A 17,278-nucleotide genomic window follows, 5' to 3' on the forward strand; every position below is an offset into this window, starting at 1 on the left:
GCTGTTGAGGCCTTATCCTTATCTACAGATGCACCATTTAATTTTTCCTGCCAGGGTGATCGGCCCAAGATGCCTTTTTTGATTTTGGAGGTGAACTTTGTTCAACTGCTTTATGTTCATCAGTAGAAAAGTCTTCAGTTAGGTTGCAGTCTGCGTCATTGTTAGTGTTGTCTATAACAAAATAAAAATAAAATGAAAGATAAAAACTTTGCTTATTGTTGACAGTACAATGATGAAACAGTTTTAAAGAATGTATTGAATAATGTCATTTTCAGTAACACTTAGCAAAGTCTTTACATTAATATATTTTTTTCATTGGTTAACCTCAATTTCAGCACATCTTATGGTTGATATCTGCACCAAAAAAAAAAAAAAAAAAAAATTAATTTTTTTACTTTCCTGACCTAAATGTCCCAATATAAACAGTTATATATAGTTGCTATTAATATTAAAGTACATTAATAGCATAATAATGCAGCAAAAGGTTTTACTAACTTCCAAGCAGGATATTAGTAATTTCTTCAACTGATATCATTCTCTTCACTAAATGAATAATTCCAGTAACAGTTTAATGTTCTGCAATCTAATGTAGTTGTTTAAAAGTAAAAAGTTCTTCAAGAATATTCTCGATTGGATTGTTGGTAGCGACTAAGGACACTTTATTCAACCTTATACCTTTTCTTGGAAAACAAGAAGTACAAGTAATGTAATGAATGTTGTATCCCTTGGCTTCTAAACAAAACAGCTATTTCAGGAAGTAGTTCTTTTTTCTTCAGTAAAACACAGCACCATGTAGGAATTAAAGTATATCCCTTTGCCATAAAATTTTCAATGGCATTAGCTGTCCATTTCATATGTTACTTAAAAATGTTTGAAAATGCCACATGTACACTTGTGACTGTGTGTTTTGTCACTTGTGATTATTCTAATTTTTATTAACCTAGATAAATCCTCTTTTGCATTGGCTGTCTAGGAACAAAAACCTGCCCACTTTTATTCTTCACCAGTTATTTACCTTAATTAAATTTATTTTGCCTTGACTGAACCATCACATGAACACCAATCTACTACTACATCAATTTCCATTTACTACTGGATGTTTCTTTGCATTTAAACCATGTATACTTCATATTCCAAAAAAAACTATGAATTTAACTGATATCTTTTATTTGGTTGTCCAGTCTAGCAAGCTCTTTGTGTCTGTTTTTAATGATTTTTTGCTGGTATTGGCCTAGAGTACTGGATCATGATTGAGGGCTGCCTCATTTAGGTGATTATATTCACGGTTAAATATCACTGCTTCTGCTGTCAGTTCTAGTAGACTTTTCTTTTTTTCTGGGACAAAGCTTGGTCTCGATTAGGTTGTGGTAATAGAACTAAAACTCCAGCCCCTGACCAAATTTACATTAGATTCATGTATCCTAACCTTATATTGGGTTTCTCAGCTTAACATGGGTACCATTTATAGGTTACATATTGGACTTTGAGTAAAAGAAACTTAGAGAATTCTGTTAAATGAATTGCTAAGTTTGGGACCTGAGGGAGGGAAGAGGGCATGAACTTCTACTTCTGTTATATGGTATTATTATTATTTTACTGAAAGTAGAGCTCATTTTGACCCACTGGGTTGGTTTTGTGGAGAATTGTCATCGCAAATCAGCTGATTTCAAAGTCAAGAGTTCTAAGTTTCGAATCCTAGTGAAGGCAGTTAATTTTGTACAGATTTGAATACTAGATAATGAATGCTGGTGTTCTTTTGGTGGTTGGGTTTTAATTAACAACACATCTCAGCAATAGTCGACCAGAGACTGCACAAGACTACATTTCATTTACATTCATACATATTATTCACATTATCCTCTGAAGTAATACCTTACAGTGGGTCTGGAGGCTAAACTGTAAAAAGAGAGAGCTCATTTTGAAAAATTAAAAAGATATATAGTATATATTTTATAAAATATATTTTGTAAAATTTATTTCATGAAAGTAAATCAAAATGTCGATCCATGAGGGGATCATTGAGTTTGAAATAATTTTCTGGAGTTATATTTTTTCACTCCTAGTGTTTGTAAACTTCTGGTCCCACAGATCAAATTCAAAGTTTTCTAAATTTATAATTAACAGTTTTCTCATAATTGAACTTCATTTTTCATGTATGCATTATTAAATAAATAAATCTTTTTTTAATGGTATTAATTATTTAATCATGAAGTAGTGTAACATATGGGTGAATTTGAGGGATATTCAGAGGATAATGTTATTGCTTCAATGCCTATGAAAATTGGGATGGAATAACCTTTAAAGAAGTTGCATTTATTTTTATTGGTTAAGTAAATTTGAAATTATCTTTACACAAAAAAATGCAGTGTCTATACAGGAATGGGTAGTGCTACTTTTAATTCAAATTCAAAAATTTGAATTGCTTGCACACATCAAGGGAAAATATGGTAAAACTGCTTAATTACAGCAATGTTACAAAATACACATTTTCTGTAGAAACTTTATGAGATAATAATACAAAAAAGTGAGAAAATATATCAAATAATAATAAAGAAAATATGTAAAGAAACGAAATAATCTGAAGAAATTACCCTTTTTTTATTACATAAAGTTACCACACTAGTCTCACATGTTGGCAGGTAGGATGCTTGTCAATGATGTAGTTTTCAATCTTCATGCTAGATAGCGCGATATGTTCTGCTACTAAACGTATACTTTCAAAACCTGTCTGCCATATTTTAGTGACTGCGTGTTGGTTTATTTCGTTTAGTCTGTGTCGAATTCTTGTCTCGGTTAGTGGAATGGCTTTTTAACGTTTGTTGTGTTTATGTTACTTCGTTAAGATATTAGAAGTTTTCTAAACGTTTTAATCAAACTCAAGATGTGCCAATTAACAATATTGTATTATATCAGTGAATTTATGAATAATATTCAATTTTATTTCGGTATGTGTTATTAAAAAACGGGAATAATAGACATTAGTTCGGCATGTAGTAGGCCCAGGTATAAATTTGTGTTTGGCTCTGCCGGCGGGCTTACCGAATCAATTGTAACGAATCGTGTCATTTTTCAATTTTTTTTTTCAAAATAATAACTGAACAGCCGCACAATCTGTTCAATACTTCGTTTAATAGTGCGTTTAATACCTTTAAATTAAATTATTCTCACCATGTCTAGCCCACTTATTAGATCAGGGGAATGTCGAAAGTTTGCACCTAATATTTTTAACAAAACAAAGTGTACAAATTGTTTTCGTCAAAAGGAAGAACACAGTGCTGAGGCTTTGGAGAGCAATCGGGTAAGTGTTATTAAATCGGACTGTTTATGCTACTTCATTTTTCTAAGTGTTAGAAACTTACTTTTTGTTTTGAATGATTTATCTGTTAAACGTTCATTTAAGGATTAGAATCTTAATAAAAGCAGCTTCTCTACGTTTGGTGTAAATTTTATTTAATATTTGAAGGAAAATGTATGAATTTTCGTTAGGATAGTTTTTTCGTTTTATACCTGTAGTTGTAGTTCCTTAAATTTATTAATCTTCGTAGACTATGCACTTTTATTCCTTCATAAACAGACATGAATTCATCCACATTGAAACATGAAATGACCGAACTTAGGGTTTCTCATTATCGTTAATTTTTATTTTTCAGAAGAGTTCTTACATGTTCTAACATGTAAATAATAAATTTTTACTTGTAATTTTACTTTAAAATGCTGATTGCCCCTTCATATTTTTAGGTTATAAATTTTTTTTTAATAACCTCCCTCAGTGTATGCGATTTTATTTACTTTTGAAAAACCTATTTTCCTATTCCATAAAATGCAAATCTTATTTTAGCAAGAAACTCTTATCAAAATTTCAAGTTTTAAGTTTTTTGCAAGTTTTTACCCTTTTTTCAAGGTACAACGAATATTTCGTTTATTTCAAGGTCTATATGTTTTATTATTATATCATCAGTCCTTAAAATTATTTTTTTTATAGTCTATAAAAGAAAAACAGTGACCATATAAAAACGTTTACTCTAAAAAAAAGTTACGATACATCAAAATTTGGGTGTAAACAGTTCATTTTAGTGTATTACTGTGAGATAATGAATATTTTCTGTTCATGTCGTTTTTTTTTAAATATTAGATTATATGTAAATTATGCATATTAATACGCCATTTCAGAACTGTACTTGATTTTCTGAAAGAAGATAATTTTTTTTTTGTATAGCATAAAGTTGGTTTTATATTATTAATTATTGTAGCCGATCGATGCAATGCACGATTAATTTAATGCACTAAGTAAACAACACTTCACAATGAATAGCAATTGCCAAGATCTGATATTATATTTATATTATAAAAATATACTTAAGTGTAATAAATGTTTAATAAAAATATTTTTTTTATATTTGGTAAGTTTTTGAGAACAACGAATACGATTGATCTTTCTAAAGTAACAAATAATTATTTTTAGACTTTATTGTTACTTAGATTGCCCAATTTATAAATATTTAAAAGTTAATTATTTAAAAAAAAAAAATTTATTGTTATAATAGTTAAAAACCTAGCGATAGGAAACCTTACATTATTTGTTTCACATTTCACAGGTTTGTAACAAAAGTGGTTTTTTTATTTAAAAAAATATTTTTTCTATTTTATATCCAATAAACAATCATTAAACTGTTATTGTTAACTTGCTGTTCAATCGAGCAGATTTCCATACAAAATATGTTTCAGATCTTAAGTATTATGATTCTGTTATGTTAAAGGTTTTTTATTCCTTTCTGTTGATGGTTAACTTATAATCTCAGTGGGTTTACGTAATGTGCTTACGATTAATGTATAATGTTTATATATTGTATAAATGTTTACCTAATTTGGAGGCTACTACCTCTATTTCTCCCCCTCTCTGTGTAGATATAGTATATGTGTGTGTGTGTGTGTGTGTGTACGCGCGCGCGCGCTAGTACATGCAATTTAGTAAGAAAATATACAGAGAGAAGTTATTAAAAAAAATTTTAGTAACAGAATGACCGGGTCATTTGCAGGGTTGAACATGATCTGGATTTCAGTGTGTTTCGCACACCAATATATAACAGTATATTCATCTCTATGATAAAGGTGATCTGGCGTGATATGCTTATTATTCTTACAATTTTGCTATTTCTCTTTTGAGGATTAGTAGTGATTCTTGTCAGATCAGCTACAACCGTACAGTTACGACGACAATTAACAAAAATATTTTAAGATTTTTTTTTCTTCAAAAGCACCTTCACACTATACTGCATTATTAAATGAATCGATTGAAAGGTTTTAAATAAAAATAAAGAAGGAGAAGAAGAAGAATGTAATTCTTTCTTCAGTTGTAAATTAACAACACGCATGTTTATTACCGTACGTACTATGAAAGTGTTTGTAAAGAAAAATCCTCACCTCAAATATAACCGTTAAGTGTAATAATAATATTTTTCCGATTACACCTCAGTTGCAGTTAGTTATGAGAGATAAAGGTACTTAAGTATTAACGCCACCGCAGCTACAGCTTTATTTAAAATCAAAGTAGTCAATCGGAGTGTTAATTAACAGGAGTGTTTTGATTATTTAAATAATAAATAATTGCAATAATTACTGAATTTATTAAATAAATACTCAAAAAATTACGGTGTTAATTAGTCAAGGTTAGCGAGCGTAGGTTAAGTTTGGTTAAATTGTATTTATAAAATAAATAAATATAAAGAACCATTTATCAAAATTAATAGAATGTTTTGAATCTATGTTAAACTGTGTATCGGCCCATTTTTCACCGAAATCCGATTGACTACTTTGTTTTTAAATAAAGCTGTAGCTGCGGTGGCGTTAATACGTAAGTACCGAGATAAATTATTTAATATGTAAAAAAAAGTCTAGCATAACTGGGATTCAAACTCAGAACCTTCTGGATGAAAGTTACAGACGTTATCGCTTCGCCGTGGACATCGGTATAATAGGTTAATCGTAATTCAGATATATAAATTTGGTAATTATTTCTCGTCTAATGTTTGCTAATTTTATACTTTTATAATTAATTTTTGGCTCCTTAAAAATGTTAAATTTAAAAAAAAATTACCCCAGTATTTAGAGGAAGAGGCAGGCGTTCGTAGATCGTGATTTGAGATTTTTCACCTGTTATATATCTCCTGTATCTCATAATAAACCGTGATGTTGTCCAGGGCCTACCCTTTAAAATCGTGTTATAATTTAGATGTCCTCCGCTAGAAAAAAATTAAATCCAGTTAAAATTTGTAAATTATTAGAATCGTATAAGAAACAAATATTAAAAAAAAATATATATATATATATATATATATATATATATATATGTATTTAAATAGATAGTTTAGTGTTAGGTGTAGTTGAAAAGTGTGTAATGTGTATATAGTAACATCTAGCTATTATTTTATTCATACATTCTCATACTTTTACATTTTTTTAATAGATTGCTTTTAAAGTCTAATATATTTATTTAATTTGAGCTACTGTTTAGAAATGACAACATTTCTTTCCGGTTCTTGTTGCGAGGTGATACTTTGCATGTCTATTTCTCTTCAGCACACCATGCAATTTGTAAATGAGCCCGTAGGTTTCATCGGCATAACCTTTGTATAAAAACTGAAGAAACAGTGCCATTACAGTGTAGTTTCATAATGCTAATCGTAATTGAATCCGTTAACCCAAAATTTGAAACTGAACTGTTGCTAGTAAATGTATTCTGATAACTTACTTGGGTTATTTTATGCACTTAATATGTTTGCTTTCTTCAATGAATTAATGAAATCTAATGTCTTATTTTATGCGATTTAGATTACTCGTAAAAAAGAACTGTTAATTGTACAAATCTTTATTACCTGTTTTCTTTGCGTAATTATAAATTAACAGATCATTAACATATAAAACGAATCTCATTTAGCTTGCTTTAAGCTTATTTGGTTATTTCAAGCAAAAAAAAGTGTTTTATATAGAAAGAGAAAACCGACTTTGAATTCTGTGAGATGTGTGAAAGTATTTAACTGAATTGAAAACCGTAGTCGCATCCTAATCGCAGGATAGTCGTGTCGGTAGAGTCCCGACCTGTGTATTTAAAGAAAGTTTGATTCCTGATTTGGACTTAGAATTTTTTCCATCGTTTACAATTCATCCGATTACGTAGTTACGAATTTATATAGAACTCGCTAGTTTTAATAGAGATCATTTTTAATTTGCTATCTATAGTCCAGGCGGTATCTGTTTTGGGTTGGACTTTTTCTATATGATTCCTAATTATTTCTTTAATGCCTCCGGAAGATCATCAGAAATGATTATTATTTCGTTGAAAAAGGTGTGCTTAAATTTTCATTTAACAAAATGAAAAAAAAATCGCAAAAATATCCAATTTTTTTCTCCAGTTTCCCTAGATAACTCGATAACTTTTAATTTTAAAGAGAAGATCGACAGAGAAAAAAGTTTTGTTAGTAAATTTTACACACAATGTCATCGGTTAAAAATCGAAAAATATTATTATCGATGCAAGAATAGCGCAATAACTGTTAAAAAATTAAAATAAAGGAAACATTTTGGTAATTTTTTTCGAGTACTTATATTATACATAGGATCTTCAGATTTTGCTTCAGAGAACTTTTTGATATGATAAAGCAACACGCCAAATTTCATCACAATCGGTTCGACAGTTTTTGCGCAATAACTTTGCAATGTGGTTTTTAAGATTTTATTCTTCAGGTTTTTTCTTAAATCGGTTTTTTAGTTTTTGTTATTTTAGTTATGGATTAGTTGATGTAGGTTGATTAGAATATTTTGTATCGGGTGGTTTAAAAATGCGATTTTTAAAAAAATTCGATTTTTAAAATTTTGTAGAGCTTCAAAAGTCTCTAGCTTCTTGAAAATTTAATCGTATATAAATGAACCCTCAAACTTTCAAATGCATTTTGAACAATTTAAATTAGTTAATTTGGAGAGCCTAGGGAAGTTTTCAAACATACCTGAAATTTTTTGCTTTTAAACAAATTGAATATCTACCCGAATTTTTATTTAAATTAATTTTAAAATGCACAGCTTAAAAGTACTCGGAAAGACGCTTATTTAACAAAAAAAAAAAAAAAAAACATGGAAATTCATCTACTAGAAGCTAAATAATTGAATTTTGAAATCACGTCGCTATTTTGAACGCGTAAATTCAATTTCAAGCTGGCCGGAACGGCCGAGCGTTTAGCTACCACCCACCACCACCGCCCTTGCATTTTTCTTGCGGCAGTATTTTCAGTCGACTTCCTTTTTTTATTGTGACCAAAAAAAAAAAAAATGATTACATGAAACAAAGATTTACGAAAAATTTAAATAACCAGATCGTAATTATTATTATATTTTAGAACATTTATTGAAATAAACGATTACTCAAAAATTTCCTTTAGTTTGTTTGCCTCGTTAGCGAAATTGCAATGAACATTAAGCTTTTTACATCGCATATTTTATTAGCTAGAATATTTTGTTAATTAGAATCCGAGAAGAATTGTCGAAAGGAGATAGAGATCGACGAGAACATTCGTAATGGAATTAAACTGATTCAATATCAGTTAAACTATTCTTATAATGTACTACAGCGTAGCTGATTGGATGCGTAAAATTTCTATTATCAGCTGGCGATTAAGCCTACATATTTTTGGAAATCTATTTATATAATTTATTTAATTTCTGAATTGAACATGTATGCTAATAAATTTTATAAAATTTTTTTTCATACAGATAAGATAAACTGATGTTTCAGTGAATATTAGGAGTCAATATATAAATTCATAATTATTTGAAATTTCTAAAGTAATTATCGATATTATATTAATAAATATTTTAATAATCTCATCGTAAATGTTTTATTATTTAATTAATTTTAATATTTGATTAGAAATTATTTAGAAAGTAAATCCGTTTTCAGTATTGTTGATTTTATCGATTCATGTTAAACGATTATAAAACTTTCAAATCATGGTGAACATAGTAAGGAATATTGAAAACAGTCCGGCACAAACAAGAAGGTTTTTCATGCAATCCGACATTCGGCAAATAATTATTTTAATTTATATATTTTTTTTTTATTCGTGGACGTAACTACAGGCTCGATGTAGTCACACAGTTACTGTATTGTTTTTTAACGTTTAAAAAAAAATAAATTTTTTAGACTATAAAAAAATGCCAAGCCCGACTGAGATTTGAACCCACAACCTTTTCAATGAAGATTACCTTCATTACGCATTTAGATGGAGTTTTGCGGTAATATATTTTATTTGTACACGTTCTACTGTACAGACGATATATTGATATATTCTTTTTTTCTCAACGGTATCTTGTATTCGCTGAATTATCCCCTGGTGTTTCTTCAGCTTCCAGAGGGGATTCTGGATATCAAATCTCAATAAATATTTAAAACTATTTTTTAATATTTAATCCTTAAAATTTTTTTGCTAAAGATATTTTCAGTAGTAAATTATGATACATAATTTACTACTGAAAATATTTACCTTTTCTTCTCTGCGGGAGGATCCTGAAATTGATATTAAAAAATTCTTTGAAAATTATATTTATTTTATTTTTTCTAGTTAAATTTATCCTTGGTGTACTAAAAACAAAAAATTTAGGTAATTTTCAACCGGAAAGAAATTATCTCCAGTAATTTTTTCAAAATATTTTCAAAACGTAATCTTTTTTTTTCTAAGTTTCCGATAAAGTACACCTTAAACGATTAAAAGTTCATCAAAAAACGTGACGGGAGTTTGTCTTTTTTATAACATACGGCCCCATTTTCTTTATATGAAACGTAAAGATTTAACACTTGATTTCTAGTTAGAGTGAACCGTAGCGTTTAAAATTTAAAGGTAGTGATTCAGGTAATTTAAAATCGAATAATATCGATTAATAATATTTAGTAAGAGGAAACCGTGCAGAAGAAATCATTTGTCGCGTTGTACTTCGGACCAGTCTTATTCTCGAAATAAGGACTAAAAATATCTATCGTATTTCTATTTTCTCTTACTGGAGGATATGTAATTCCCTTTTAGATATTTAACAAGCCGTTAGTCGTTATAATAATAAATAAGTATTTTACGGTCGTCACCCATCCTTTATAAAAATAATTGTCGGAAGATTTTTCACCTTTTAGAATAAATTATTTTATCGAGATCTACGTGTACTGTATATGTCCTGAAACAGTGAGATGTAGTTATAAATACATTGCCTTCTTTGCAAACAGGCATATATATATATATATATATATATATATATATATATATATATATATACACACACACATACATATATTCATATCAGCGTAACCGTAAAATATTTGTTACTTTATTTGGAATTAAACGCTTACGTTATCGGAAGGTTTTGTTTTTAGAGTCGAAGGGTTGAGGTAAAGGGTTTTGTCGCAGGACCGGTAAGCCTGAACCAGGAACAGAACAATTACCGAACTGTAATTTGATATCGATATGTTTTTAAAAAAATATTGTGACTAATAAAAGTAAAAAAAAAAAAAAATGATAGCATGAAACAACGATTTACGCGAAATTTATCTCCCAGATATAAATTTAAATAATCGGATCGTAATTATCATTAATATTATTTTAGAAGATTTATTGAAATAAACGATTACTTAAAAATTTCCTTTAGTTTTTTTTTATAGATTTTTTGCCTCGTTAGCGAAACGATAATGAACATTAAGGCTTTTCACATCGCAGATTTTATTAGCCAGGATATTGTTTTAATTAGAACACTAGAATTGTCGACAGGAGACAGAGGTCGACGAGAACAATTAATAATGGAGTTATAACCTGTAATATAGATAGCGTGAATGACAATTTTGCAGGCTTCTTTCACGATTATTAAACGCCCTATTACAGTTGCGTTCGATGACTGCACATTCAGTTGCGTTGCAGGTATACGGTTTTCATCGTTTCTGTGACCGGCGATCGAATCTCCTAACGACATCGTGTAACGTGCAAACTTTCCACCTCCGTTTACGGGTCGTGTAGATGTAATATATACCTTACGACGCACAAGATATTTCGTTATAAGTATCCCGATTTGATCTCATCGGTCACGAAGGCATAACGGTATCCATTTTTACTTGCTTTTCTTTAACTCGCAGTGTGTTTTTCCATGTTTGTCCTCAAATCTTGCATCCTTAATTTAACATACTTCCTGACATTGCCGATTGATGAAATTTTGCACAGCTACTAAGATCGGGTGACAATATAATTTTCAACCAGTATTTTTGCAAACATCTCCGCGAACGAGGGTAAATTAAGGGTGCAGGTGTAATACAGCCAAAAGCCATTCGATTTCCTCCCCTGCACAGTTACGGAACTGCTGAACGCCGATTGCTGCCATCGGGCATCAACCGACCGTAATGCAAGGCAGCACTGTAGATTACGCAATTGTTTATCTGGGTCCAAAGTCTTTGCTAAAGGTGAAGCCGAGTTAGATCTCTCAATGGACTTACAGGAAGAAAACCTTGCGATAATGATGCATTATCAGAGATGGATCGAATGAGAAATCTTTTATAAAAACTCGTAAAAACGTTTGTCGTAAATTGTGATAGTTAATTAAGTAAATGAAATAAAAACTTCACTGCGCAAAAACTTTACTATTTCGTTACTTTGTGTAGTAAATGTTTGATTGAAAATTTGTTTTATATTGTATAAATATATTAGAAATTTTAGTATATGAAGTTATCTTTTTAAATCCAAATTAACCTACTGATTAAACTCGTGCGCTATGATAATAATTTGATTAAAGTACGACTAAAAAGTATAAAGCAAGTTATTAAAAATTTTTGTAATGTTATGTACGAATATATATCCCCGGCAATTACTGTACAGGTAACGAAAGATGTTGGCAGAACTTAAGGACATCAAAATAAATAAAAACTTTCGTGTGAACAAATGTCCGATCTTGGTTTTTTCTGTTTGTCCGCCATTTGTTTTAAAAAAAAATTGTATCTTGGAAACGGATCGGTATATATTTTAATGAAATTTAATGCAAGTGTACCCGACAACATTTTCTACATAATAAATAGATTTTCAAACCTATGAAAATAAAAAATTTCAATCGTTACCGGTTTTATAAACACTATTTTTCTCGAATTACGTTTTATTAGATAAAACTTTATTTACTCGAATCGGTCGAGATATGCCTGAAATTTATTTAGCGATTTGCAAAAATTATGCGTGAAAACAGGCAGAAAATTGTTAGATCGCATTATTTCCAGTCACCACCCATATCGACGAGCGTTCAAGGCGGTAACGTTTTAGCGATCGTATTCTACATACGGTATAATTAAAAAAATTAAAATGTTATTATTTGGTCGCGGAATATTTTTCTAAAAATTATGATTTTTTTTTAGGTAAACGTCATTTGATCAAGGCCGGACAAATCGGACCCGATGATTTCTTTACTTTTTATCTTTTTCAGAATTCTATATTAAATATTGCATAATCGAGTCTTTTTTTTAACCTCCGGGGCGTGGTTCCGAAAATAAAATCGAGAATATATTTTCAAGAATAGTTAAATTTTGGGTTTATCAGTACTGAACTAAATAAAGAAGAAAGAAAGGCCTCTGTATATCATTTGCTCAAAGGTTTTGGTAGCAGACAGCATGAGACCTAATATACTTAAATGACATTTGGAAACGCTTCACAGCGAGTACGTTAACAAACTCTGAGAATTCTTCGTATTAAAATTAAAATCATATGAAAAGCATCATCATTTTTAAAAAATCTTGTCTGTGAATGAAAAAACTTTACTTGGCTCTTACAAAGTTTCATATAAAAAAGCCACATGCAAAAAGCCTCATACCATCGGTGAAGAGCTTATTTTGCCATCTGCAACTGAAATTGTAGAAACTATGTCTGGAGATAATTTAGCCAAACGATTGCAGCCCATACCTCTATCAAATGATAGTGTTGCCCGTCAAATCGGTGATTTAGCTGAAGATGTACAACATCAGCTTTTCGGGAAGTCGGCGTTACAAATTGTTTTCAATTCAGCTTGATGAGGCGACAAATAGAAATAAAAATTATCATTTCATTGCTTACGTTCGATTTTGTGATGGTATGTCAGCAGTAGAAGATCTACTTTTCTGCAAATCAATAGAACTCAAAGTAACAGCACTCGCATTATTTGCTATCTTTAATGATTTTAAAAACGAAGCAAACATAAAGTAAAAAAATTGCGTCGGAGCATTGCCGATGGTGCTCGTTCAATGTCTGAAAGATTCCAAAGTATACAAGCGTTTGTGAAGCAAATGTCTCCGCAGTGTGTCTGGATACATTACATGATCATGATCAACAAAGAAGCTCTGGCTTCCAAAGAAATGAGTCCTGGTCTGAATATTCTACTAACGACAGTTGTAACCGTTGCAAATTATATAAAAATGTGACCTCTAAAATCCAAGAAACTTTTCTGCATTTTGTAAAGACATGGGTGCAATACATTCAGCTTACTATTTTATTGCTAGACAAGATGGTTATCACGCGGGAAATTTTTGCAACGTGTTGATGAATTAAGAGGTGCAATCGCCGTTTTTCTAAAAGAGGAAAACTGACCGGAAGCCGAAAAATTTCGAGGTGGTTTATTTATGATAGAATCGAGCTACTCGGTCTACATATTCGAGAAATAAAGTACCTTGAATCTTCATCTCCAAGGAGTAAATATTCATATCTCTGATACGAGTGGTAAAGTTAATGCTTTTTGTAGAAAATTGGAATTGCGGTGCAGAAATTTAAAGAAAAAAACCCTCTAAATGTTTGCAAATGTGGATGATTGTGTTAAAACTTACAAGGCTAAAGAACAGCGTGTGAAAGTTGTTTTTGTAACCGTTGAAATCATTTAGCTATGCCTGTAAAGAATTTAAAAATGTATTTTGTTGCTGACGACAACTCGGTAGCAAGGTACGGATTAGGAATCTATTTCACAATACTACCGAAGAGCTCTCAACTACGGAAGAAGAAATCTTTATAGACTTCACGGCAAGTGAGGAAATCAAAAGAAAATTTAGTAATGAACCACTCGCTGAATTTTGGGCAGGGGTGAATGATGAGTTTTCTACACTGAAAACAAGAGCGTTTCGTAGACTATTACCGTTTTCAACATCGTGCCTTTGCGAAACCGGATTTTCTACGGTGGCTGCTTTGAAGACAAAATATAGATCTCGGGTAAATATGGAAAAAGAACTCTATTTCATGTCTCTGTTTCAACTCTATTTCAAGAGTGTCTATTTCTAATATTAAACCCTCCATCGATAAAATTTTCTCTGCAAGACAAGCCCATGGAAGTCGCTAATAATTATTAAACTTTGTTTTAATTTAGTATTGATAAGTTAATTATTAAATACATTGCGCAGTACTGATACAATCCTATTTATAAGTGTATCATATCAGTGTAAATGTGTATTTTATTATTTATTATGTCAGAATGTATATTTTTGCTTTCGTTTCAGTAAATTAATAAAAGTTTTTTAATAATATTTTCATCTCGAGTTGCTCGCGCCCCCCATTTAGTGTTATCACACCCCCTGGGAGCGCCCCACAGGTTGAGAAACACTGCTGTACGGTTACTCGTATCTTCCGTTTCTTGCAACATCGTATAATTTAGTGTTAGTCAGTCGTCGGTTTGGTTATTGTACGGATTTAATCGAACGGTTTTTGAAACTCTCGATTATTGTCGGTTGTCTATCGTATGACCTTTTCCTATTACCAAAATTACTATTAGACTGTTTAATGTACCTGTCGTTACACGCTGTTATCGGGATATTCTTTTGCGAGCCCAGAGTCTTCTATTATTAGCTGTTGTCGGTGGCTACAGAACTGTTTCGGGAGAGGCAGTCACTGTGATCGCCGGCATAAAACCCATTGACATTTTGGCTACAGAACGTGGCGAACGGTATGTTTCCAAGAAAGAAGGCCTTCTAACGTCAGGACGTATGCGAGAAATTGAATACCATGATTTTGACTCTTAGCAAGCTAGGTAGAACGATTCTTCTACCGGTCGATACACGTATGGTATTTTTACAAATGTTAGGGAGTTGCGAGCAATTAGCTGGGATTCCTTCAATCGGCATATTACTCAATTTCTTTCGGGACGTGGTGCTTTTAGGGATAGTTTGGCTAGGTTTAGGTTGGTTGACGACGGCTTGTGGGGTCGATGACACGGTGGACCATGTCCTGTATGTTTATCCTCGGTACGAACCTGAGCGTACCAGAGTTGTTAGGAAACTTGAGAGAGTAAACTCTTTCTTTGATCTGCGAGTCAAGTGGAGGGACTCGCAGAGACTGGGCAATTGTTGCTGGCTACCTTCAATTCCTCGCCCTGCGCAGGACGGCCGTGGGGATCTAGTAGAGTAGGAACCTGGGTGGCTAAGGTCCGCCTGGACAGTTTGATTGGCAGAAGGTAGGCGCTTTGGCAGCGAGCCACGGTTAGTTAGACAAAAGGTATTATAATTGCAAAAGCTGTCGGCGGAACGACTGCACTGCCGAGGGCATGGATCCCATGCAGCCGTGGGGTGTAACGGCATCTCGACGATGGTTTATGAGGTGAATGTCACGCGGGACTCTGGATGGAGCCGAGTGGGAGTAGGAGGTCTGTCCGCCTCTCCCTAGTGGACCAGACCGGAGTTCATAATTTAACCTAAGTCTGGGGTTTGAACTAATGTTGAGTTCAGTAAGGGAATTTACGACTAAATTTCGGTGTTGCGATCTCATTGATGGTATATTGTGTTTAAATTGTCTCGAATTACGAAACGTTCACGAAATTGGCTCAATATAAATAGAACTAGGCCCGGGGGTCGTGCTTCCGCGAGCTCGGTTAGCTAGATCAGAGGGATACGATGTAGGGTGTTCAAGATGTCCGGACGAGGCCTACAGCGAAGGCAAAAGCCGAGTTTAAAAATCACCGATGTAAATGTCTACCGAGACATTTATATCGGTGGCATCCCAACGAGGCCAGGCTTATTACTATGAGATGTAAAAAGTCAGAGGGCGATAGACGACTCCCGTTAAAGCCCAACAGGGCTATGACCAGTGGGTGGGGGTGTGGCGGCCGGAATGTCACTAGGCGGATATCTTCCCCTACGGGGTTGGGATTTCGTTTCACGCTACTTGTCATATCGGTTCGGTTATTAACTTGTGTATATGGATAGTGTACGTTCCTTATTTTAATACGTTTATATTAAATATATTTCAATCGGTTTCTTATCTTAATCAATACCAACTAATATCTGATATCGCATCTGATTTCATCATATTTTCACTCAAACTACAATTAAGTTCGCGTTATGTACTTTCAGTAATTTATTAACGGCCAGTTTAAAAGGAAAAGAAATAGATTTCTGTTCGATGAAATGTTTTTTTATTTTATTGAGTTTCAATCAACTTTAATTTAAGATCCTAGAAACCTAGAAAACTCCTTAAGAATAGTCGAATGTTAACCTTTTCGGTTATAGATGAGTGTCAGAAGAGGTTGGACTTAATAAAAAAAATTTTTGTTTTAAGAGTAATGTATTTTCATTCCGGTTGTTCATTATTGAAATCGTTGGATTTTCATAATCCAAAGCGAATAAGATTTCAAAATCGAATAACTTTAATATAATGTTTAACGTCGTGAAAGTTTCTTACGCGCAGTATCCTCTTCTGTGTTCAAGGAAATGTTTTATTCGAGTTTCAAACTTGTAAGTTTCCGTTATATTGCAGGTTTTATTACTTCAATTTTTTACAAAATTAATTCGACATGTAAGCCCCATGAGATCAAAAATTTCATCTATCTCGTATTTCACGTTCTTTGTAAACCGATTTAACATTTAGATTAATATTTTAGAAAAGAAGATTTACCTTCGGGTACGGTTTATTTGTTGAGGTTTTTTGTTTGTTTTATGTTATTATTAAGTTTTACCCGACGGGCTTGTCCGTTCATTAACAGCTGATTTTGGAAGTAGAAGATTCTAAAATTCAAATCCTAGTAAAGGTAAGCTATTTTTAATACTAAACAGTTTATATACCGGTGTATTTTAGCGGTTGGGGTTCAATTAACCGCACGTTTCAGGAACGGTCGGCTTGTGTCTGCACGAAGACTTAACACCTCATTCACATATCATCTTCATCTCATCGGGTCACGGGATCCGCTGCTTATCGGTTCACAGGTTGAACAGATTGCAAATGCATATTAGAAATAGAAAAAATAAAGATAAATATTATAGATCATATTTTCTGGTAGTTTT

General features: G+C 32.0%; 1 protein-coding gene across 8 annotated transcripts in view; it reads left to right on the top strand.

The window, feature by feature from the left end:
* The first annotated feature begins 2,781 nt into the window (after positions 1-2,781).
* The window catches only part of osp (myosin phosphatase Rho interacting protein outspread), a 679,682-nt gene continuing 665,185 nt past the window's right edge, over positions 2,782-17,278 (top strand). For all 8 annotated transcript variants that reach the window (XR_012756241.1, XR_012756240.1, XR_012756239.1 and 5 more), the window contains exon 1: positions 2,782-3,298. Coding sequence is in view for 5 of the 8 variants with exons in the window: in XM_075364979.1 (XP_075221094.1) it covers positions 3,170-3,298 (129 nt within the window). In the remaining 3 variants the exon portion in view is untranslated. The remainder of the gene's footprint in view (positions 3,299-17,278) is intronic.

The sequence above is a fragment of the Lycorma delicatula genome, chromosome 4, assembly GCF_047948215.1.
Source record: "Lycorma delicatula isolate Av1 chromosome 4, ASM4794821v1, whole genome shotgun sequence".
Taxonomy (NCBI): domain Eukaryota; kingdom Metazoa; phylum Arthropoda; class Insecta; order Hemiptera; family Fulgoridae; genus Lycorma; species Lycorma delicatula.